Here is a 24,552-nt window from a genome sequence, read left to right on the forward strand (position 1 = left end):
CAAGAGCCTCTAGAGTTCTCTTTCTCCTCTGTTATTAATCTAATCTGTGTCTACAAAAGAAGCAGCTTCCTATGACATAAAATTTAGGATAATGGCAGCTGCTAAAACTAAATCATTCCATTTTCAAAAGTGAGCTCTAAGTGAGCTGAGTGGAAGAGAATTTAAGTGGGTATCTAGTGCAAAAGTTCACACAGCGTTTCCACGGCCAGGGGGAGTTAGAAAGGCTTCCTCCAGTCGGAGTCTGATGTTAAAGAGCTCCCTTCGAAACTCTCAATGCTTACCATAAGCCAGAGGAACAGACACTTCTATGTGTGCTTAACATGGTCTTCCTGACAGTTTTTGAAGACTGAGTCAAGATTTGAAGCTAGATCCTAACACTGAATTTTCACTTTTAACACGTGACCACCGAAACCAGAAGTATGGACAGACACATTGGCTTTACTTAGAAGACATCTATAGTGAGTCTAATACTGTTGCTCATTCCTGGATAAAACCAGGTTTCTAACTTAATCCTCAGTCCCTACTTTTACAAGTTTAGTCTGATTTCTTTTTTTCCTAAATGGAGAGTATTTCTCTGCCACTTTCCTGTTTCCTTATATAAACTTTTAAAGGCTTATTCTTGTTGATTTAGAAGTTCTGTAGCCAGAAGAGCTTAGTCCTATGACCTTGGAAACTTCTCCGTGCACTTGCTTTTCCAGGGTATCTATAAATCCGTTTATTTAATAAAAAAAGACCAACTAAATCCCTATTGTGGGTTCCATTTGCACATCTGTAGCAGCAGCAGGCGGACTTAGTCTTCCTTGCCCCTCTATAATACCTATATGTGGCAAAATATTCTTCTTAAACCATGATGACACTATTTGGAATAGCTTTCTTGTAAAAATCCCTAACTAGCTCTTTAAAAGTCTAAACAACTGCTATTTGGGTTTTCTTCCCAGTTATTTATTTATCTTTTCAAACAGCTCCAACATATTATAGAAAAGAGAATGCTTTTCTGCATCCATTATACCAAGTGCCCTGTGATCCTGCATCTTTTGGGATCCATTAGTGTGAATCAGATTCAATGGTCCATAAATTGTAGGACCTCCTCAGAAGGCTTCAAGAGAATGCAAACAAGAGTAAACAGAATTCGCCAACAGTGAACAGCAGTGCAACAGCATGTTTACACACTTAGGTCCCCTCTTGAGTTTCTTCAGACACATGATGAATATCATAAAGTTTCAGAAATTTACTTACATCCACAATTTCAATGAAGCAGAACATCCTGTTCTCTCACAAGCATTTGATCTGTTACTACATGTCTCACCTCTTTGCTTCAAAAGACATGATGACAGTGGAAATTTCTGCATTTCAACAAAGACCAAAGTGAAGCATTCATTGAGTCTCCAGATCTTCTTTCTTCCCGTGAGCACCCTGATCAAGCAGGTCCATTGATTTTCCCGTTGACCTTCTACCTTTCATGGATAAAACAGCTTTTATTTCTGGATTCCAGGCCTTTTGTGCTGTTTCTTATATTCCTTTATAGCCAGAGTAGCTTCTTATTTACGCCTGACCTGTCACACTTGGGGGCCTTCTTTTTCTCACTTGAACACTCTTTTGCCCACTTTTCGCACTACTTTGGCTTCTTTTACTTTATAAAATGGGTGCAAAAGTTTTCCTGTGAGCTCCTCATCTTTGATATGTGACATATTTTTCTGACCTTCCATGAACATATTCAAAGCATTTCCAGGTATCCTACAAGGTACAGGCTTTGTTAAATGTTACTTTCAATTTTAACATAAAGCCCACATTAAGTGGACCATGGTCCCATTCTCTAGAATAAAATGATAATCTGATGAGACCTTCTTCAGTTTTGTCCCTGTCCAGCAGGTTAAATGTACTGAGTTGTGAATAGTATTATACGAGTCACAGGCTATTCTGTGTATCAGTCTCTGTCTGGTCTAAGGATCATATTAAAATAATTCTATTATTTCCCTAATTCTGTAACTATTTACTTTATGAAACAGATACCTATGAGAGATCGGCTGCAGGGTATGACTTCCCTCACAATATGGATTTGTCTAAATTTCCAGTGTTATTGTAATTTCATGTCGTTACCCTCTTCCAGTGGAACAAGAGCCCAAAATCCAAGAGATCTTAAAAAGCTTCTGAACATCGCAGGCAAAATGATGCAAACATATGGGTGTGCAGACATTCCAGAGAAAGAACTCAGCTGCTCAAAATATGGTTAAAGGCAGCTAAAATGCCCTGTGTCTACACTGTCACTAAGTAAAACAGGATGACTCATCATTCGACCATCACTGTTCTCCGCATTCTTATCTCAGTCTGTATTGTACAGTCTGTTTCATCACTTCTCCATGTTTTAACCCCATCCTCTCTCACACGGCTGAAGTTCCTTCAGAGCCCCGAAACCAGTAAGCACCAGCTTCCATTGATTTCCATTAGGTTTTTTTACTTGTACTGCAAAGCTTAAGAAAGGAAGGTAGAATGAGGAGCCTCGCTGGCTGTTCTTTTTATGACTCTATAGTTTATCTCCCCAATCTGAAGGTAGACCAGAGCCTTCACTATTTTTACGGAACTGTGGGTTTCCTGGCTAGGTGAATAGTTTAGCTGTCATCACCAAGGCATCTTCACACCACTGAATTCCTTCGTTTCTGTTCCCCCTCCGCAGCCAGCCGCCATAGCTCTGGAGAGGTCTGGCTCAGAGTCCACCACAGCTCTGGAGAGGTCTGGCTCAGAGTCCACCACAGCTCTGGAGAGGTCTGGCTCACACTGAGTCCACCACAGCTCTGGAGAGGTCTGGCTCACACTGAGTCCCATGCTTCCACTGCACTTATCAACTTTCTCCCAATTTTTAAGTTAAACCCTAAGCTGCTACTCAACAAAGTCACTAAACACTGAGCTCATTTTCTGGCCCCCCACATTAACACAACACCTCAATGCACCATTATATTTGCTGAACAAACCTCAGATTCTTTTGCAATCTACACAGTAACACCATTATAAGTCTTGTTCCCTAATCCTCCCCCCATTTCTTTGAACTAGGACTGAACTTAACTAATTTGACTCCTACAATGGAAACAATAATGACATAGTGGGAGGGGGAATGACTTTCCCCTCTTTTAAGATTTTATGAGCTGCATTTTTACCAATTGCCAAATGTACACATTAATATTGACCACATTTTAAAAAACAAACAAAAAGAAATAGAGTGTGTAGTTCAAAAGTCTAGCAAGAAAGAAAATGAGTTCATTTTTCTAATTCAGAGTGTTCATGTTTTAAACTTTCTGTATCCTTGTCTTTCTGAAACAGCACATGAACACAGCTGATGCTGGTTTCAGTCTCCATCATGAACAATCAAAAGATATTGTCCAGGAAATGCACAGCGATTTCTTCACAGTAGAAACTCGAAAAGCTTTTCAGGTTGTTTTTCAGAGAGCATTTCAGTATCTTCTCTAGGATTGGAAAGCTGCTACCCACGTGATTCCAGTGACATCAAGGTATGAGTTATTACTACTAAAAGACTAGAAGTCCTTCCTGAACTTAAAAGGAGCTGGGTATGTCCCAACATATTGGAAACAATAAAGAATGGGCAATCAGGAACTTATTGTGCAAAAATTCAAGCACAATATTCCAATTTGCATGTCACATTGTATTTCTCCTTAAGGCCAACCTTAAAAATAGTTATTCAGATCATGGGCCAGCCTTTATATACTACTGGCAATCCTATAGGCTAGCCTGTGCTATGCTGTCCTGTTATACTGAACTGGATCACCATATTAACACAAAAGTAAATTCTCACTCAGGATTTCAATGAAGGTTGTAAGGAGAAATTCTCACCCTGGTTTTGTTCTAGGGTTGATTTGCTCCCTGCCACTCTTCAATTTGGCTACTCTGCTCCTACTGAGACACTTTCTCCTCATGGATACAAAAGGAAGACTTTTGTAGCATTTGGAGCTCTTTTAGTAAAGGTTCACTATTAGAACAGAGTTGGGCTGTAGTAATGGCTGAGAAATGCAGGCAAGCATGGGTCTGTGGCTGGGATGGGTACAGAAATGGTCTTAAGAGCTACTGTTAAGTATGTTCAGATCCAGTATTTATACGAAGTATACAGTCGCTACCAGACACTGTGCCACAGACATTCGACACACTGATGTGCCAATTCATCACTGCAAGCCTTGAGGTAGGTAGTGTTTTTAACTACTAGATAAATGCAGATCTGCAAAATCAGGCAATGCTTCCAAGGACTTAATTCCCAAGCCCCTGCTGCATGTCTACCTATGATGCTGTTTCTGGCAGCTCTGTGCCTCAGGACTGACAGTTAAAAAAAAAAAAAAGAATGGGAAGAATTCAGCAGTAAAGATGGTCAGCTAAAATCCTATGTTTGCACAAGTAAAAGTTCTTGTTGTTCTAGAAATAGAGCAAGCATTGTGGGGATGTTTTATGTAAGTTCAGTACTGCTTTGAAAATATAAAAAGTTATTTTAAGCAAAATATTATAAAATTACTTCTTTTCCCAGTAATCAAGATCAATCCCTAATAAACAACCTGGGAAGGACTCTTGAACTTTGAAGAAGGTATCCCAACTGTCCTTCCAAGAAAAGGCAATCACATTTAAGCTAAAGTTATTCTGCATTCATGGGGATAGGTAGTTTTCTTTGCTGAAATTAATTAGAGTAAACATTTTCATTCATTTAGCAATGCATGTTACAAATCAGGTGCCCCTTCCTCCAAAAGAGGAAGTGCGCATGCTCAGGAGACACAGTCAGATATACACACAGCTGTTGCTTCACTCCATTTTCTGCTACATTTGTTGCAACAGATGAAAACCCACATCAGACTAAGAGCAAAAACTGCAAGTAGTTGATCTATTTCAAGAAACTAAACTTTCTCAGGCTGGGCTTTTAGAAAGCATTATCTTTAATCTGTCCAACTGTCTTTTCTAACATGCAGACCTAACCAGCTGTTAACAGGTCCTTTCATAAGCACCTGATACATCTCTCAACATATATAATCTCCCTAGGATGTTACTGTGCCTGCAAATACGCTTACATTCACTTCATGGATGAAGCTAACTCCCTACAAGACTATAGTTAAACCCTGTTTCTCACTGGGCAGACTCAGTCTTCTTTCTAAATCTACTCTAGAAACACTCCACGATCACAGAAAGGCTGGCACTTCTTCCAGCAAGCACATCCCAGGTCGATGCTAATTCCACAGTCCAGCCTTCATTCCTTTAAGCTCTCAATACTTTCCACAGAGATCGAGCCTGCGTGTCCGTGTGTGTGTGCAGCCCAGAGTGGTACTCTCTCAGTGAGCTAGTCAAAGGATTGGCAGCATAGCCAATGTTAAGGTTATATAATGACGGATCAATTCCTGCTAAGGGGGGTTGGGGGGTAGTGAACAGCACTGCTAATTCAACAAAATGAAAATCATTTCCAGGAATCCCTGGGAATACTTTGAACCAAAGAAGAAAGGTAATTTTACCTTAAATAATCAGTGTGTATATCAGTAGCCCTGGGGGTGGGATGGAAATCATCTAATAATCTTGGTCGGAAATTCTTGCAAGGCCCAACTGAAAATTAGAATCCCCATTACCAGGTTACAAGAGTGACATCTAGTGGACTCTTCCTGGAATGACAAAAGGAGACTTCAAATTAAAGCAAGGATTCCCAAAGCCTAAAGTGAAAATGAATTGCCTCTGTTCTCTGAGTGAATCTGAGCCTATCACATCTACCCAACATGCAGCTGAGCCATGCTGCCACTCCTAGACCTCTCGTGGGAGCCAGGTCCCATGAGATCTTATATCTGTCCCGACTCTCAGAAGACAAGCAGGTCAAAGAAATCCTTAAGGTAACATTGTCAGTGCTCAGACTCCATGGCCCCACTCGCCAGCATACTTACTGCTCCCTGTCTGCTCAGGTCTCCAGTACAAATTATTTCAGCATTGAATCCAATGTGTGTTCCCTTTCACTGTAAACACCCCCTGTGGGCTTTTGGTTTGCAATACATACTGGGATGGAATTCAAACCATGAACATAGAGAGACTTCTGCCACTGAACTATACATCTAGACCCTAACTGGGTTATAGTGATCATTTGTACTTGTTTCAGAGCTCAGTTTTTCTCCCACTCCTCAAGTTAATTTGTTTCTGAACAGGAATCCACCAGGGTAAGGCAGTAAACCTATTCAGAACCTTAATTCAATTTTCTGGACCTCTACATGGAATTACCAGTCTATTCTTTTTCTATTATTTTGAAGTTAACAAAATGATTTCTTCATCTATTTATTCATTTATTCACTTTACATCCCAATTGCAGCCTCCTTGTCCCACCCTCATAATTCCTCCTCCCACTATTTCATGGTCTTCTAATCAGAGAAGGGGAAGCCCCCCCTTGGGTAAGCACTCCGACCCGGGACATCGATCCCAGTAGGACTAATAACATCCCCTCCAACTGAAGCCTGAGAAGGCAGTCCAGCTGGGGAACGGGGGTCCAATGGCAGGCAACAGAATCAGGAGACAGCCCCTGTTCCAATTGTTAGGGTACACACATGAAGACCAAGCTACACATCTGCTACAAATGTGTAGGAGGTCTAAGTGCAGCCCCTGCCTGCTCTTCGGTTTGTGGTTCGGTCTCTGAGCTCTCATGGGCCCAAGTTAATTTACTTATTTTGTTTTGTTTTGTGAGTAATAGCCAGAAACTGAAACGATGAACCTAGATGTCCCTCAACTGAAGAATGGATAAAGAAAATGTGGTACATCTACACAATGAAATACTATTCAGCTATTAAAAAAGAAAGCTATCACGAAATTTACAGGCAAATAGATGGAACTATAAAATATCATCCTGAATGAGGTAACCCAAACCCAGAGAGATACACATGGTATGTACTCACCTATAAATGGACATTGGCCATAAAGTATAGTATAAACATGCTATAGTCCACAGACAGACCCAAAAGAAACTAAGTAATAAGAAGGACCCAAGGGAGGATACTTGAATCTCAGAAAGAAAGATGAAATACACATCAGAGGTGGATGAAGACAGGGAACTGGGTGGCAGAAGGGGTGAGGCAGGAATGTGGATGGGGATGAGGCATGAGGAGGGATGTGAGAGAGGGTTGGGAGAGAGAACAGAAACCTGTGTGGAGCATCTCTGGAACTTGCAGGGGACATGGAATGAGGGAGGCTCTCAGAAGTCTCCAAGGTGGACCCGAGCTGAGACTCTTAGCAGTTGGTACTATGGAGACTGAAGTGGCCGCCTCTCACAGCCAGGCCCAAAGTCTGTCCACCCTACAATATGCACAGGGACAAAAATGGAGCAGAGATTGAAGGGATGGACAACTAAGGACTGGCCCAACTTGAGACACATTCCATAAGAGAAAGCCACCCTCTGACACTGTTATCCTTGCAGACAGGAACCCAGCAAAACTGTCTCCTGAGAGGCTTCATCCAGCAGTGGATGGAAACAGAAGCAGAGACCCACAGCCACACATCAGGCAGAGCTCAGGAAGTCTTGTGGAAGGGTGGAGGGTAGGATAGGGTAAGCCTGAGGGGTCACAGACACCACAGCCTACTCTCTCTCTCTATCTCTCTCTCTATCTCTCTCTCTCTCTCTCTCTCTCTCTCTCTCTCTCTCTCTCTCTCTCTCTCTCTCTCTCTCTCTCTCAGTCTCTCTCGTGTACAGATTTTTAAAAGCATTTTGGCTTGAAACTATACAATTTTTGTCACTACTTAATTCTTTTAGGGGGTTGATAGCATGCATTGAAATCTTACTAGTTACCATAAGCATAAAGTACATGTAGAACAGAACATGACATGGAAGTCAGAGTTTTCTTCTCCACAGAGGAGCCCTGCAGGCCACACATGGTTCCTCTCACCAAAGCCTCCCTCTGCTCTAGACTGTTTCTAGTTCTACCAACCTATGATCCACATTGAATTTCCAACAAGGAAGAAGACATGCCTATCATCTCTACATACAAACATGCACTAAGGCCACTTTCCAGCCCTATCTTATTTTTTGGTACAAAATTATTAGCCTGGGACAAATAAACTTTTTCAAGCAGTAGAACCTTCATTTGAAACTAACTGAAGCAGAAAAAGTAGAACTCCTTCCTTTGACATGTAGTTGGAATTTTTGTAAATGTGTCGACTTGGTTTCTCTCAAGCTTATTCTTTCATGTCCCAAATATACCTTCTGTCTCTGACCCCTGCCCTAGCCTACAACCCCATGGAAATACCATTTGAAAACCAGAAGCCATAAGTCTCAACAATAGCTGAAACCACCCCAATCTTGTGTATTGCTCAAAGGTTGTATTTTCATTAAAATGACGGAAAGAGAGATAGAACTGTTTCACTACAACCTGACCTAATTATTCTAATACGATTATAACATATGCAATCAGAAGATTTATTCTGAAGACGTAAAATCTGACTTCCTGAAAGAAATTTGCTTTCAAGTCATAATTAAGGATCCCTGTAATGAATAAACAACTGAAATGTTTACGCCTCTTCAACTGCTCTTGGCAGCCCTGAGGGGGAAATTATGAAGAGAAAAATGCCACATAATTCTTTCTCAAAGGTAACATTAAGAGAGAAAGTCATCTGCCAGAGCCTGTCATAGACCCAAGTCCTCCTGCCTAAGTTAGAGGCCCAGTTATAACATATAATTGTGACTGTGAACAAGTTGCTTTCATTTTCTCTGTTTCTTTGTTGGAAAGTGAGAAATATATTGTAATATAAGTATTAATGTAAACATTATTATTTAAATGACTGTTGTGTGACTAAATTAATATGTATGAAGGGTTTAATAGCTGGAGCATGGTAATCACTCATTACCATCAGTTGTAATGCCTTTTACTAAGGCGTTACTGATCTATGACCATTTATTGTGCTTCCTTATTCAAAATGACACTTGGGTTTTTTTGATAGTTTTCAGCATATTTGATAGCATAAGAAATATACAGTCATATCAGTTCTTCATGCGTCTTGAGAATGCAAGAGAAGCAGATGAAATTCCAAAACACTTCCAAATGTTTTGCCTTTCCTTGTGCCTCTTACTACTTTGCCCTGCAGTGAAGACTGTTTAAAATTCTGCAGTTGTTAACTGAAGGCCATTGTGATTTTCAAAACTCAAAATAGTTTTTAAGCATCACAGTATACTGTCCTTGAGAATCAGAATTATCTGAAGTAATAAATTTTGTTTTAAATCAAAGAGAGAAAGAGAGTGGCAGCAGCTATGCCAGTGGCTGGCACATATTCCCTAATTTCATCTGCCTCTTGGACTGCCCAATGACCTATTTTCTTAGAATTGTGGCACAGTCCATGCCAGTCTATTTCAAAGTAACCAGGGCCTTCAAAGAAGGCTTCATTTTGCTTTAACAAGAATCTCGGGCTGATGAGAACTGATGCACTCAAGAACTTGGGAAGTACACACATGACACCTGCCCGGCCTTAGGGAGCAAGGGGAAGAAATCAAAAAATTAGCACTTCGATTTACCAAAATATGAACTTGAAGTCCTAAATTGCCACTGTCACTTAATTTAAAAACCTGTGGAAGTTTCTGAAATGCAGTCTGGGCGACATATAAGGGGTATAGCACACACTCCACAACCCATCCAGCTCAGTGCTACAGAGCACATTCCCCAACCCAATGAGGTCCTTGAGTTCATTGTCAACGTTACAAAAGCCAGGAAAAAGTTAAAAAGAAATACAATCTGATGTTTTTTCTATGACCCAGTAACTCATACTTACTTTTTAAAGTAAATAATGCTTTATTCCGGCTTACATTCCCATCATAGACACGGTAGCAGGGAACGGCAACAGAGACAAGAAATTAGCTGTTCATGCTTCATTTGCTCACAGGAAGCAAAGTGAGAGAAGGAAGCAGGCACGGCCACAACCACCAAGGCCCAGTCCCGGTGACATACTTCCTCTAGCCAGGAGCCACTTCCTGAAGGCTCCTTAATCTTCTCAGACAGTACCACGGAGGACCAAGATTTCAGATACATGAGTGTATAGAAGGCATAACTCATCCAAACCAGAACAGGCTGTGTGTCAGAATTTATGTGGGAGTTTATATCAAATTAATAATTAAACTGAGTGTTTACTTACACCATTGAGAGAACATTTACATGAGAAATTACTAATACAAAAAAGTAAATCAACAGAAGTGTGGAGTTGGTGGTCATCAGAGAACTTAAAGATTATCAGTGGCATATGCCACTAGATTTTTCAGAACTTTTGAATGCTGAATGACTGTCATGAAAGACCAGAGAAGTCTAGCCTATTTTATTAATGTTTTTATCAGGAGCAATGTTGACATAAAAGTTTTACTACTTTCAACAATTAGTTTCTTTTCAATTTATTGTCTATTGATGTGCAGTTTCTTTGTTTTTACTTTTAATAATATAATATTTTAATGAATAATTATTAGAAAGTAATGTGTATTTAACATAGTTTGTAATTCTCCTATCTTTTAAATGTGTATGGCTCTCTGAAGATGCCGGAAAGGGGTGTGAGACTCCATGGAACTGGAGTTACTGTGAAGGATGCTGGGAACTGAAGTCCATCCATGGAACTGGAGTTACTGTGAAGGATGCTGGGAACTGAAGTCCATCCATGGAACTGGAGTTACTGTCAAGGATGCTGGGAACTGAAGTCCATCCATGGAACTGGAGTTACTGTGAAGGATGCTGGGAACTGAAGTCCAGTCCTCTAGGAGAAGGACTGGAAGAAGGTAAGCACTCTTAACCACTGAGCCATCTTGTTCCCTTTCTCTTGCTTTTTTAAAGTTGAAAGAAAACTGTTCATCTTACTGATCCAAAGAACAGATTTATACATTTATAAAGATAGACTCCCATTCTTGTTAGAGAATGCTTCATATTGTAATCAAATTGTCCTTTTTCATTTGGTTGGCTGTGAGTTTTACTGCATCTTTATTAACAAGACATTAAAATAAAATTCTAAGTCACTCTACATTATTTTTCTCATCTCAAGCAATTCCTTTAATATTGCTACAGGTGAGAACTATCTCAATTATATTGAAATAAAAAATAGGTCGTTTCCCTCATTTTTTAAATAATGTAAAATAGAATAAAATTTAAAATTTCATGAAAGTTCAAATTTCACATATGCATCTTTACTTAGTTTGCCCCTAAGGTTTCATAGATTGTTTTCAGGTATTAATTTAGACTTTCACAGAAAATATTTACAAAGTTATAGTGACACCTCACCTATAGCAATAGCAACAGGAGTTTACCTGGGGTTTAGTAGAGTCAGGTAAGATACCCAGCTCACACTGTCTCATTTAATTCTTCCAGGTCAACCTCCAAACCTCAAGCCCTCTGAGTTTTTCCTGCTATACTGTCTCTGGGTTCCTGTTGTTTGCAAGACTAAAATGTTGTCTCCTTCACAGTGGGCTCAAAAAAACTGTTACTTGACTTGTCGGTGGTCATATAGAAGCCGTGAGATGAAACTATGGTGCTTGGAGTATATACCATTCCACACCTCAGAGTTCAGACATACTTCTATGGCAGGGACACATATTATGTCTTGTGCCTTCTAGAACCACAACAGATATGTCATCTTTCATTTCAAACACATAATGAAAAAAGAAGAGTTCCTCTCTATCTAATAAAGAAACAAATACCTATTTTATATTGTGCCTAGCACTAGAAGAACGTCTAATTTGGATATAGTGGTAAAATAAATTTTAGAATCTAAATCCATGATTCTAGGTTAGAACCTAGGTAACATACTTAACTTCTCTAAGTCTTTTTGTTGTTGTTGTTGTTTGGTTTTTAAAAACAGAGTCTCTCTGTGCAGCCATAGATGTCCTGGGACTCTCTGTGGCCAGGATAGCCTCATCTTCACAGAGATACGCCTGCATAGGCCTGGAAAATGGCACAGTTAGAATGGTGTGCAGCCACTGGCCAGCTCTAGAGAGCCTCTTAATCAGTATAAAATGAAAATAAAGTTTGATATGTAATATAAATGTACCAAAATATGTATTCCAATTATATGCCACGTGTTCGGTGGTATTCAGAATGGTCATTACTAATTATTACCGTCTCATCAACTGAGTTAAGTACGCAATGTGGGCACACGGTTGTTCCATCTGTATCTTCACACTTTACTGAGTGAATGCCCTTGTGTGACTATGATTTAAAAACAAAACCACACATAAAAAGAGACAGATGTGTATTGTTTAAATTTTGACATTTAAAAGGGTTTCTTAATGTGAGCTAAAAAATATAAAAATGTTCTCAATGTTACCTAATCTGCATGATTTAACAGCACTTGGACATTGTCTAAGGAATGATAACAAAGGGCTGCCTCTCCTCACTTGGAATTTACTGCCTGTCTGAGTCTCTTCTCTGGCCAAATTAAATACACAGCACAATGTCCCTCCCAGAAATAACAAAGCACAGCTTCCTGCTCTACCCCTTGGTTGAATAAACCCAAAGTGAGGTAAAGAGGACAGTATTTCATTTACTCATCTAAGTAACTGTGTTCTTCCATCTCTTGAATTAGAAGCTACTTCAGAAAAAGAAAGTCTAGAAAAGAATCGTTGTGCGATTGGTCAGGTCATTTAGAAAAAAGAAATAAAAAAAACTCTTTGAAGAGTTTTTATTTGAAAGGCTCAAGGAGTATATACGAAGCATGAAAGTCCATGGCCCTCGCGACACCTATGCCTGCCCGAGGTCCATGTGCTATTCAAGCGCTTTATCTGTGAAGCATAAAAGCTATCCTAGAAGAGATGGGGAGTGCACCACTTCCTTTCAGAAACCACTAGCCAAATCCTCTGGAAAGGCTTTGGTAACATAATGGGACAAAGAAAGGGAATGGTAAATAGAGAGAGAGAGAGAGAGAGAGAGAGAGAGAGAGAGAGAGAGAGAGAGAGAGAGAGAGAGAGAGAGAGACATGCCTTGGAGCCCAGACAGGTAGGTAAGGAGGTAGGCTGGCTTTGGTTTGGTTCAGTTGTTTTGGTTTTGGTTTTAGTTGGTAAATTTGTTGGTATCTTCTTTCATTTCTTGCAATAGTGTAGGTTGAACTCAGGGCCCTTCATAACCTAGGCAAGTGCTATTTATAGTCCTGCTTTTTTTTTTTCAGGGGTGTGGTTGTTTTGGTGGTGGTGGTGTTTTGTTGGTAGTGGTGGTGTTCTGGTGGTAGTGGGTTTTTTTTGGTGGTGGTATTTTGTTGGTGGTGGTGGTGTTTTGGTGGTGGTGGTGGTGGTGTTTTGGTGGTGGTGGTGTTTTGGTGGTGGTGGTGGTGTTTTGGTGGTGGTGGTGTTTTGGTGGTGGTGGTGGTGTTTTGGTGGTGGTGGTGTTTTGGTGGTGGTGCTGTTTTGGTGGTGGTGCTGTTTTGGTGGTGGTGCTGTTTTGGTGGTGGTGCTGTTTTGGTGGTGGTGCTGTTTTGGTGGTGGTGCTGTTTTGGGATTTGGAAAGTTGTTTTGATTTTTGGTTTTGAGACAGAGCCTCACTGCATTGCTCAGGATTTAATTAAACATATTCACCACACCCTGCTAGATGGTAGATCTTTGAAGAGTTTGTAAACTTTGTCCACATATTTACATATGCACAATATAAAAAAGACAGTGTTTTTAGAAAAGCAGGTATGGAATGGATAAAATGTTAAGCTTAATCAGCATGAAAAATGATGTCATTTTAATTAAGTCTAAATATGGAATGTTAGTGCTCATAGCATAGCACTAGCCTGAATTCATACCAGATATTTGAATAATCCATATGCACTCTGGAATTTCAGAAATATATGAGTGGAAACATAGTATGAAGAGAAAATTATTATTAAGAGAGAAGGGATGTTTAAGAAATTATATCTAAATATTTGGTAAGTTCTCTGTGTGGTAGAAGGTCTACAGACCAAGAAATATCACATGAAAACTGTCTGGATCAAAAAAAGAACTTAACATATCCTAATGGCTGACAACAAATAGCCTGGAAGAGTCAGAGTTCTGGAAGTGATAAAGGCTAAACGGTATAAGGAATTATAGAATAGCCAGGTGTTGTAATATATGCCCACAGTAACAGCTATTTAAGAGCAGAGGGTGGATCCCAGGAGCTTGAGAAAACACCGAGTAACACACTGAGACCTCTAAATATAAAGAAGGAAAGAAAGAAAAGAAAAGGGGGTAAGAAAAAGAAGGAAAGGAAAATGGATGAGAGGATGAAGGGGGCAAGAAGGGAAAGAGATGACAGGATAAACTCCTATAGTCCTTTAAAGGGATGAAGATGCTTGTGACTGCACTTCCATTTTCCTGACTGAAAGTATGAAAACCATGGAATTGAGGTTCAATGGCATGACCCCCATTCCTTCTTATTAGTGAACCTCCTTGTTAGCAGACAGAGGAGAGTTGGAAGTGAAAATATTTCTGTTCTGAGGTTGGCTAAACCTAAATAAATTCTGTGTTGTTCTTTAGTGCACACACTGTGGTTTTCTATCCTCATGAGTATATACAAGTGAAGAGATTTTGATGATCTAGAAGAGAGTTAGATATCGGGATCCCAAAGCACTGGACAAACCAATGTAGGCTTTTGAAAAACTTAAATTTCTAAGGAAGTTTTGAATAAACTCAGATTACAATATTAAAATTAAAGAAATGAGAAGAAGCGTACATGTCCACCAAATGTGGCTATATAAGAAAATATGGTACAAATACACAATGAAATTCTATTCAGCTATTAAAAAAAATCACAGGATTTGCAACTAAATTAATAAAACTGTAAAATATTATACTGAACAAATTATTCCAGAGCCAGAAAAAACAAATATTACATGATCTTTCTTATTTGTAGATAGTAGATTAAAATCTTTAGATTTTCATGTATAAACTTAAGTACTATAGAAGCCAGGAAAATACAAAGAGACCACTAGAGGAGGTGAGAGAAAAGAGTTCTGGAGAGGAAAACAGCAATGTTATCAAAGAGGAAAAAGAAAAATATGGGATCTTAAATGGAGATGGGAAAGGAAGGATAATACAGAGTGTGTAGAAGGAGGAATAAATAAATTCTATGCTTAGGTTTTATCATGCTTTTCGGCCTTGTGCTTGCAGTCATGATCATTGTGAGTTAATCTAGGCATCTGCCTCATTGTGTCTGGAAGTTTCCTTGATGTTATACCTCTGGCTCTTAAAATCGTCCCAGGCCTTTTAGGGCTAAAGATGTCCCTTTTGGTGCTGAACATTCCAAATAGCTCTTATTCTCTGCACATTGCCCAGGATTAATTACTGCCCACTTCCATCAGTTCTTTTGATGAGGGTTGAGCAATTACAAACACATTGCAGTAAATATTAAAAAATATAAAAGGTTTATCTATTGATTGGCCCTGAGATCTCATTCCTAAGGCCTAAATCTGATACAAAGCCCCACGCATTTCTGGTGCGCAGTCTGAGCCACCACCAGAGGCACAGCAAATATCTTCAACAAAATCATAGAAGAAAACTTCCCTACCCTTAAGAATGAGATGACCATGAGCATAAAAGAAGGCTATGGAATTTCAAATAGATTGGACCAGCAAAGAAATTCTTCCCAACACATAATAGTCAAAACACCAAGTGTTCAAAACAAAGAAAGAATAGTAAAAGCAGTAAGGGGAAAAGGTCATGTAACATATAAAGTCAGACCAATCAGAATTAGACCTGACTTCTCAACAGACTATGAAAGCTAGAAAAGTCTGGACAGACATCATACAGATCCTAAGAGAACACAAATGTCAGCCCAGGTTACCATACCCAGCAAAACTCTCAATCACCATAGATGGAGAGAGAAAAATATTCCAGGACAAACTAAATTTATACAATATCTGACCACAAATCCAGCCCTACAAAGAATAATAGATGGAAAACCCAACACAAGGAGAAAAACTACACCCTAGAAAAAGCAAGAAAAAAACTAAGCAAGAAAACCAAAAGAAGAAAAACACACAGACATAAATCTACTTCTAAAAGCAAAAATAGGAAACAACAATGAGTACTCTTTAATAAATGTTAACATAAATGGACTCAATTCCCTGATAAAGAGACAGAGACTGTCAGACTGGATACATAAACAGAATCCAGCAATTTGCTGCATGTAGGAAACTCATCTCAGAGACAAAGACAGACACTACCTCAGAGTTAAAGGCTGGAAAAAACTTCTAAGCAAATGGGCCTAAGACACAAGCTGAAATAGCCATTCTAATATTGAATAAAGTAGACTTTCAACCGAATGTAATCAAAAAAGATAAGAAAGGACACTTTTTACTCATTAAGGGGAAATCTGTCAGGAGAAATTATCAAATCTAATTATATATGCTCCAAATTTAAGAACACCCATATTCATAAAAGAAATCCTACTAAATCTCAAAACATGCATTGCACCAAACACAATAATAGTAGGAGACTATCAATGGACAGATAATGAAAGCAGAAACTGAACAGAGACACAGTGAAACTAGCAGAGGTTATAAACCAACTGGAATTAACAAGCATCTACAGAACATTTTATCCTAAACAAAAGAATACACCTTTTTAAAAAAGCAGTATACAGCAAGGTAATAGCCAACATCAAACTAAACAGTGAGAAACTTAAAGCAATCCCACTAAATTCAGGGACTAGACAAGGCTGCCCTCTGTCCCCCTACCTATTCAACATAGTACTGGAAGTCCTGGCTGGAGTAATTAGACAGCAAAAGGAAATCAAAGGGAGACAACTCGGAAAGGAAGAAGTAAAAATATCAGTATTTGCACATGACATGATAGTGTACTTAAGTGACCCCAAAAATTCCACCTGAGAACTCTAACAGCTGATAGACAACTTCAGCAAAGTAGCTGGATATAAAATTAACTCAAACAAATCAGTAGCCTTCCTCTACTTAAAAAAAAAAAAAAAAATGCTGGGAAAGAAATTAGGGGAAAGATACCCTTCACAATAGTCACAAATGATATAAAAAAACCTTGGTGTGACTCTAACTAAGCAAGTAAAGTACCTGTATGACAAGAACTTCAAATCTCTGAGAAAAAAAATTGAAGATCTCAGAAGATGGAAAGATCTCCCCTGCTCATGGATTGGAAGGCTCAACATTGTAAAAATGGCAATCTTACCAAAAGCAATCTATAGGTTCAATGAAATCTCCATCAAAATTCCAACTCAATTCTTCATAGAGTTGAAAAAAGCAATTTTCAAAGTCATCTGGAATAACAAAAAACCTAGAATATCCAAGTCTATTCTGAGCAACAAGAAAACATCTGCAGGAATCACTATCCCTGACCTCAAGCTATAATACAAGGCAAATGTGTTAAAAACCACATGGTGCTGGTACAGAAATAGGCAGGCAGATCAATGAAACAGAATAGAAGATCCAGAAATGAACTCTCACACATATGGTCACTTGATTTTTGACAAAGGAGCTGAAAACATTCAATGGAAAAAGAAAAGCCTCTTTGACAAATGGGGTTGGCTTAACTGGCAGTCAGCATGCAGAAGAATGAAAATAGATTCTTTCTTATCTCCTTGTACAAAGCTCAAGTGCAAGTGGATCAAAGATCTCCACATAAACCAGGTACAGTGAAACTATTAGAAGAGAAAGTGGGGAAGACCTTAGAACACATAGGCACAGGAGAAATTTTCCTGAACGGAACACCAATGGCTTGTGCTCTAAGATCAAGAATCAATAAATGGGACTTAATGAGATTGTAAAGTTTCTGTAAGGCTAAGAACACTGTTAAGAAAATAAAACGACAACCAACAGATTGGGGAAAGATTTTCACCAATCCCACATCTGCTGGAGGTCTAATATCCAATATATACAAAGAACTCAAGAAGTTAGACTCCAGAGACTCAAACAATCCTATTAAAAATGGGGTACAGAGCTAAACAAAGAATTCTCAATTGAGGCCATGGAGGGATGTCACTTACTGGCTTGCTTTCCATGGCTTGCTCAGCTTTCTTTCATATAGAACCCAGGTCTACCAGCCCAGGGATGGCATCACCCACAATGGGCTGGGTCCTCCCCCCTTCACTAGTTGAGATAATGCCTTGCAGCTGGATCTCATGGAGGCATTTTCTCAACTGGGGCTCCTTTCTCTGTGATAACTCCAGCTTCTGTCAAGTGGACACAAAACCAGACAGTACACCATGTTCATAGCAGCCCTATTTATAATAGCCAGAAGCTGGAAAGAACCCAGATGTCCTTCAGTAGATGAATGGATACAGATTGTGGTATATTTACACAATGGAGTACTACTCAGCTATTAGAAACAATGACCTTATTAAATTCCTTGCAAAATGGATGTATCTAGAGAATATCATCTTGAATGAGGTAATCCAGTCAGAAAAGAACAGACACAATATACAGTCACTGATAATTGGATACTAGCCTCAGAAAGCTCTGAATACCCAAGAAAACAACTCACAGAGAATATGAAGCTAAAAAAACAAACCAAAAAAGGCCAAAAAGTGGAAGCGTCAGTCCTTCTTAAAAAAATAAAACAATACTAAGTGTATAGTACCCTCTCAGAGTGGGGTACACCTAGACCTTAAACCATTAATAACTCAAGAGCCAAGAAGATAGCCTTGTGGCAATTTTTGGTAGTTAGAAATCATGTTTAGTCTTTACATACCAAAACCCTTTGACTATTTCCATGTTATGTTTTGTTTCACATATAATTTATGATCTTTGTAAATAATAAGATTTTAATGCATAGTATCAAACCTTTAAAAAATCAAGTACTGTGAAAACTATATTCATATATATTTACACTAAAATTCTTTTAATAATCTGTATATGTATCTTTTTTAAATAAAAGTGAAAAAACTAAAAGCAAAAGAGAGAGAGAAACATTCCTCCACTGTTGGTGGTGTTGTAAGCTGGCACAACCACTCTGAAAAATCAGTCTGGTGCTTCCTCAGACAATTGGACATAGTACTACCTGAAGACCCAATTATTCCACTTCTGGGCATATACCTCAGAGATGCTCTAACATACAATAAGGACACATACACCACCATGTTCATAGCAGCCATATTTATAATAGCCAGAAGCTGGAAAGAACCCAGATGTCCTTCAGCAGATGAATGGATACAAAAATTGTGGTATATTTACATAATGGAGTACTACTCAGTTACTAGAAACAATGGCTTTTATGAAATTCCTAGGAAAATGGATGCATCTAGAGAATATCATCCTGAGTGAGGTATCCCAGTCACAAAAGAACAGACATAATATGTAGTCACTAATAATTGGATACTAGCCCCAGAAAGCTCGGTATACCCCATAAATAACTCAAAAACAAAACAAAACAAAACAAAAAAGGCAAAACAAACAAAAAAAGGCCAAAAAGTGAAAGCCTCAATCTTTCTTATAAAAAATAAAAGTGTATAGCACCCTCACAGAGTGTGGTACACCTACACCTTAAATCATTAATAATTCAAGAACTAAGAATATAGCCTGGTGGCAAATTTGATATTCAAAAATCATTACGTTTAATCTATACACACCAAGAAAACTTTGACTGTTTCCATGTTACTTTCTGTTCTACATGTACTTTATGCTTATGGTAACTAGTAAGATTTCAGTGCATACTATCAAATCTCTAAAAGAATTAAGTACTGAAAAAATACATTCATATAGTTTTATGCCAAAATGCTTTTAAAAACCTGTACATGTGGCTCTGTTTTTTAAATAAAGTTGTAAGAAAAAAAAGAAGCAAATTAGAAGCAAAACTGTAATTATCATAGGAACTAAATAATAATTATCTTGGAATCATTCATGAAACTATTCTTCATGTCTATTTAAAAAAAATATGAACTGACAGGAATCTCAAAGCATATTCAAGCCCAATCTTATTATATTAGTTTCATTCAAGTTAAATTTTCATTCCATGTTTAATCATTGTGTTTAACCAGTTCTCTATAAAGAAAAAACAGAATGATCCTATGCTTCTAATGAAAAGCCAGGTATGTATTTTGTACAATCACCTGTGATCATATAGGCCCAGTACCCATTTGATATGAATAGGCTACTCAACCGTGAAATATATCTCTAATCTTGAAGAAAATACTCATGAGTTTTATAGCCTTCTAAACCTAAGGCCAAATACTCTGAATCCCTTTATCCTTCACAGTAAAATAATTAAGAGATTATTTGGGATGCCATAATTCTCTAGGAGACATAGTAAGATCTACAACAAGCTTTAAAGATGTAAATTCTGTTTTTCCAAAAAACAAAGAATAACAAAAAACAAACTTTTATATTTTGTAATATAACTTAGAATTATTCTACAAAGACAAGCAGCTCAAAACTACTGTTTGTCCATATACATCAAAGACTAGAGACTGAATTTAGATTATTTGAGATGAATTCACATAGATTCTAACATTGTCCATTTTCTAAAATCCTCTTGAGAATAATTTCCAACATCAATCATAATTATAAATTACCTAACCATACCCCTGAGCTAGGAAGAGATTGATTATCCTAGTAAGTAAATCAACATGAGAAAAGCAGCTATAGCAGGAAATCATAGCAAAGCCTGAGATATAAAATAGTCATAAACTTCCTTCTGTTGGAATTTTCCTTCTAGTGTCCTCTATAGGGATGGATTAGTAGAATGGTATTGTTTGAATTTGGTTTTATCATGGAATATCTTGGTTTCTCCATCTGAAGTGATTGAGAGTTTTGCAGGGTATAGTTACCTGGGCTGGTATCTGTAGTCTCTTATGGTCTGCATGGTAACTTTCCAATATCTTCTGGCTTTTAGAGTCTCATGAGAAGTCTGATATAATTCTAATAGGTCTGCCTTTATATATCCCTTGGTCCTTTTCCCTTCCAGTTTTTAGTATTCTTTCTTTGTTCTGTAAACTCACTGTTTTTATTATTATGCAGCAAGAGGATTTTCTTTTCTGGTCCAATCTATTTGGGGTTCTATAGGCTTCTTGTATGCTTATAGGAATCTCTTTCTTTAGGTTAGGGAAGTTTGCTTCTATGATTTTGTTGAAGATGTTTTCTGGCTCTTTGACCTGGGATTCTTCACTTTCTTCTATTCTGATTATCCTTAGGTTTGGCTTTTTATTGCATCCTATATTTCCTGGATGTTTTGGGTTAGAAACTTTTTACACCTTGTATTTTTTCTTTGACCCATGTGTCGATATCTTCTATGGTATCTTCTACACCTGAGATTCTTTCTCATCTCTTCAGTTCTGTTGGTGATGCTTGTACCTGTAACTCCTGATCTCTTTCCTAAGTTTTCCTTCTACAGGGTTGTTTCCATGTGTGATTTCTTTATTGTTTCTATTTCCATTTTTAAGTCTTAGATTGTTTTGTTCAACTATGTCACCTATTTGTATTTTTTAAGGGATTTATTTGCTTCCTCTTTAAAGTCTTCTACCTGTTTTCCTGTGTTTGTTTACACAATAGAATACTATTCAGCTATTAAAAATGAGTACATCATGAATTTTACAGGAAAATGGATGGAACTAGAAAACATTATCCTGAGTGAGGTAACCCAGACACAAAATAACATGCATGGTATGTATGTGGCTATTTGTCTAAAAGTACAGAATACCCATGATACAACCCATAGACCATAAGAATTTTAATAAGAAGGAAGGCCCAAATGAGGATCACTTGGTCAATCCCACTTAGAAGGAGGAAAAAAAATTATCACAGGAGGCAGAGGGAGGAAGAGACCTGGGTAAGAGAGAAGGGGGAAGGGAAAGGGTATAGAATCAGGTTTTTGGAGAAGACAGGAGAGTAGCCCAGAGGGCCAAGAGAATGAGTGAAGATATGCTGCTGTAGGAGATGAGGGGCAAAGAGAACTTCTAGAAAGTCCCAGAGACCTGAGATGTTAGAGGGTCCAAAGATTCAATGGTGATGACCTTAGCTGAAATACTCAACAGTAAGAAAGCAAAACTTGAAGAAACCACCTCCAGTAGATAGACAAGGCCCACAGTGAAGGGATGGGGTCACCAACCTACCCTCAAAGTTTTTGACCCAGAATTATTCCTATCTAAAAGAAATACAGGGACAAAAATGGAGCAGGGAATAAAGGAAAGGCCATCCAGTAACTGGCCCAACTTGGAATTAATCCTATGGGTAGGGACTAAACCCTGACACTATTACATGTTATGCTTGCAGACAGGAGACTAGCATGACTATTCTCTGAAAGGTCCTACCCGCAGGTGACTGAGACAGATGCAGATACTTACAGACAGCCATTGGATTGAGGTCAGTGACCTCTATGGAAGAGTTAGAAGATTTGAAGGAGATAAAGGGGATGGCACCTCCAGAGGAAGACCAACAGTATCAACTAATGTGGACCCCTAGGAGTTCCCAGAGACTAAGCCACCAACCAAAGAGCATACATGGGCTGGTTCATGGCCCCCAGCACATATGTTGCAGAGGACTACTTTACTGGGCCTCAGTGGGAGAGAATATGCCTTATCCTCAAGAGACTTGATATCTCAGGAAGAAGGGTGCAGGGAAGGGAGTGAAGTGGGGATGAGTGGGTGGGTGGGGGAGCACCCTCTCAGAAGTAAGGGGAGGGTGATGGGGTGAAGAACTCTTTGAGGGGGAACTAGGAAGGTGACAAAACTTTTTTAATAACCATAAGCAGAATGAAAGGGAAACATGCTGATCTCACACTGAATACTTTCCTCAAATTTGGATTAAAGTAGAAGAAATGAAACTAGACCTACCCAAAGAAATAATCTCTTAACATTGAAATGATGAGTGAAACACTGGTGGATTTGCTAGCAAATGAAAATCATGAGTTTATGTTTCCTGTCAGGAATAGACATATTGAGGGCTGGAGAAATGGCTCAGAGGTCAAGAGCACAGTCTGCTCTTCCAGAGGTCCTGAGTTCAATTCCCAGCAACCATGTGGTGGCTCACAACCATCTGTAATAAGACCTAATGTCCTCTATGTGCCTACCAATAGAAGGTACATGTACCTATGTACATGCCAATAGAATGCTCTATTTATAACAAATAAGTAAATCTTTTAAAAAAGAATACACATATTGAAATAGCTGGATTAATATCCATTCCTTTATTCAGTAGATAATTCCAGAGTATACTGCCTGCATTTCTACTGGATATAAGATAAAAAATGAGAAAGACCCTACTACTCTTAAACTCATGATGCAGTATGTAAAGCCTGACAAATGTATGAAGAAATGCAAAGAAATAAGCAGCCAGGCTAAGATAAAGCTAGTGGCTGGGACAAAGCAGGAGAGGTTTTTTTTTTAAAGGATTGCAGTTTCTTCACATATTTGTTTGCACTAGCCAAAATCCAGAATTTCTGAGGATAAGTTTAGACACTTAATAAAGAACAGCAGCTCTTAAACCATCTATTTTTCTCCAAGGATGAAGATCTATCACATGCAAATTTTCACTTCAGTCTAACCCTTTGAGAATATTATTGTCAGATGGAGAAGGTAACCTTTGTTTTACAGCTAGGATAATAAAGTAGCAATAGTCAATGGCTTAACAAAAGCTTCTGGATGAAAGAAGAAAAAAAGAAAGTAAGAGAGAGGCAGGAAGAGAGAGGGAGGAAATGTGTGGGAGGGAGGGAGGAAGAGAGAGAGAGAGAGAGAGAGAGAGAGAGAGAGAGAGAGAGAGAGAGAGAGAGAGAGAGAGAGACAGAGAGAGACAGAGAGAGACTGTCCTGTCATATTATTAGCCCCAAGGTAACTCCCTTTCTATAATTGTCTCCAATCCATTTAAATATCCTGTTACAAACCTTCCAGTGAAGAAATATGGCAAAGAGAAAAGTAAAGAAAAAAATAGACCCTGGCTGTATCGAGTCAAAGATACATAATGGAACAGCCATAGCAGATTTATGAAGACTTGTGTCTGTACAGAGTTGAAGGTTATATGAACAGAAGGCAAACTTATACCTGATATGGAACAATGCTGCCATGAGCTGTGCCCCAGCGTTTTGCTTCCTTTTGTCCAATAAGATAATTAGCAGCCACTTGGGTCAAACATGCCACCTGTCAGAGAAAAATAGGAAGAAAATGAATAGTTTACCTTTAATTGTAAACAAAATGTTCCAACATAAAGCCACTTCACCTCAGGTTATTACGTATGGATAAAGACTCCCATCCAGTGATAACATACACATGTTGTATTCTCTTCACACAGATAGAGAACAGTATTACATTATTGCACAACTAAGTAATAATAAGTTTAAAAATATAAACACAAAAAAATTCATTTCCTGAAAAGGCCATCTGAAGTCAGATGTCAGCCAAGCCAAGGTCACCTTGATCTAGCTTAAGGAGAAAAAAAGCTGCAACAGAGTAAGTCAGCAACTAGAAGTTGAAGTCCCTTCTCAGCTATGCCCTTATTTCCTTTCATCATGACACCAAAAAGCATGCACAATCATGAAGGGCAGAGTCAAAGCAAGGTGCTACAGTCTTTCAGCTTTTCAACAAAGAAAAATAATGCCAAGTTTCTATTAAGCCAGTTTAGTTGAGTTTTGAAAAATGCCCAAGCATCTTTTGACATAAAAAAATAAAACAAGATTTTTTAATTTACCAATAAACCTTC

General features: G+C 38.5%; 1 protein-coding gene across 9 annotated transcripts in view; it reads right to left on the reverse strand.

Moving 5' to 3' along the window:
- The window catches only part of SUGCT (succinyl-CoA:glutarate-CoA transferase), a 714,452-nt gene that overhangs the window by 508,917 nt on the left and 180,983 nt on the right, over window positions 1–24,552 (reverse strand). For all 9 annotated transcript variants that reach the window (XM_080918398.1, XM_080918397.1, XM_080918396.1 and 6 more), the window contains one exon: window positions 23,898–23,993. In XM_080918398.1, coding sequence (XP_080774524.1) covers window positions 23,898–23,993 — 96 coding nt within the window. The remainder of the gene's footprint in view (window positions 1–23,897; window positions 23,994–24,552) is intronic.

The sequence above is a fragment of the Micromys minutus genome, assembly GCF_963924665.1.
Source record: "Micromys minutus genome assembly, chromosome: 6".
NCBI classification, from domain to species: Eukaryota; Metazoa; Chordata; class Mammalia; order Rodentia; family Muridae; genus Micromys; species Micromys minutus.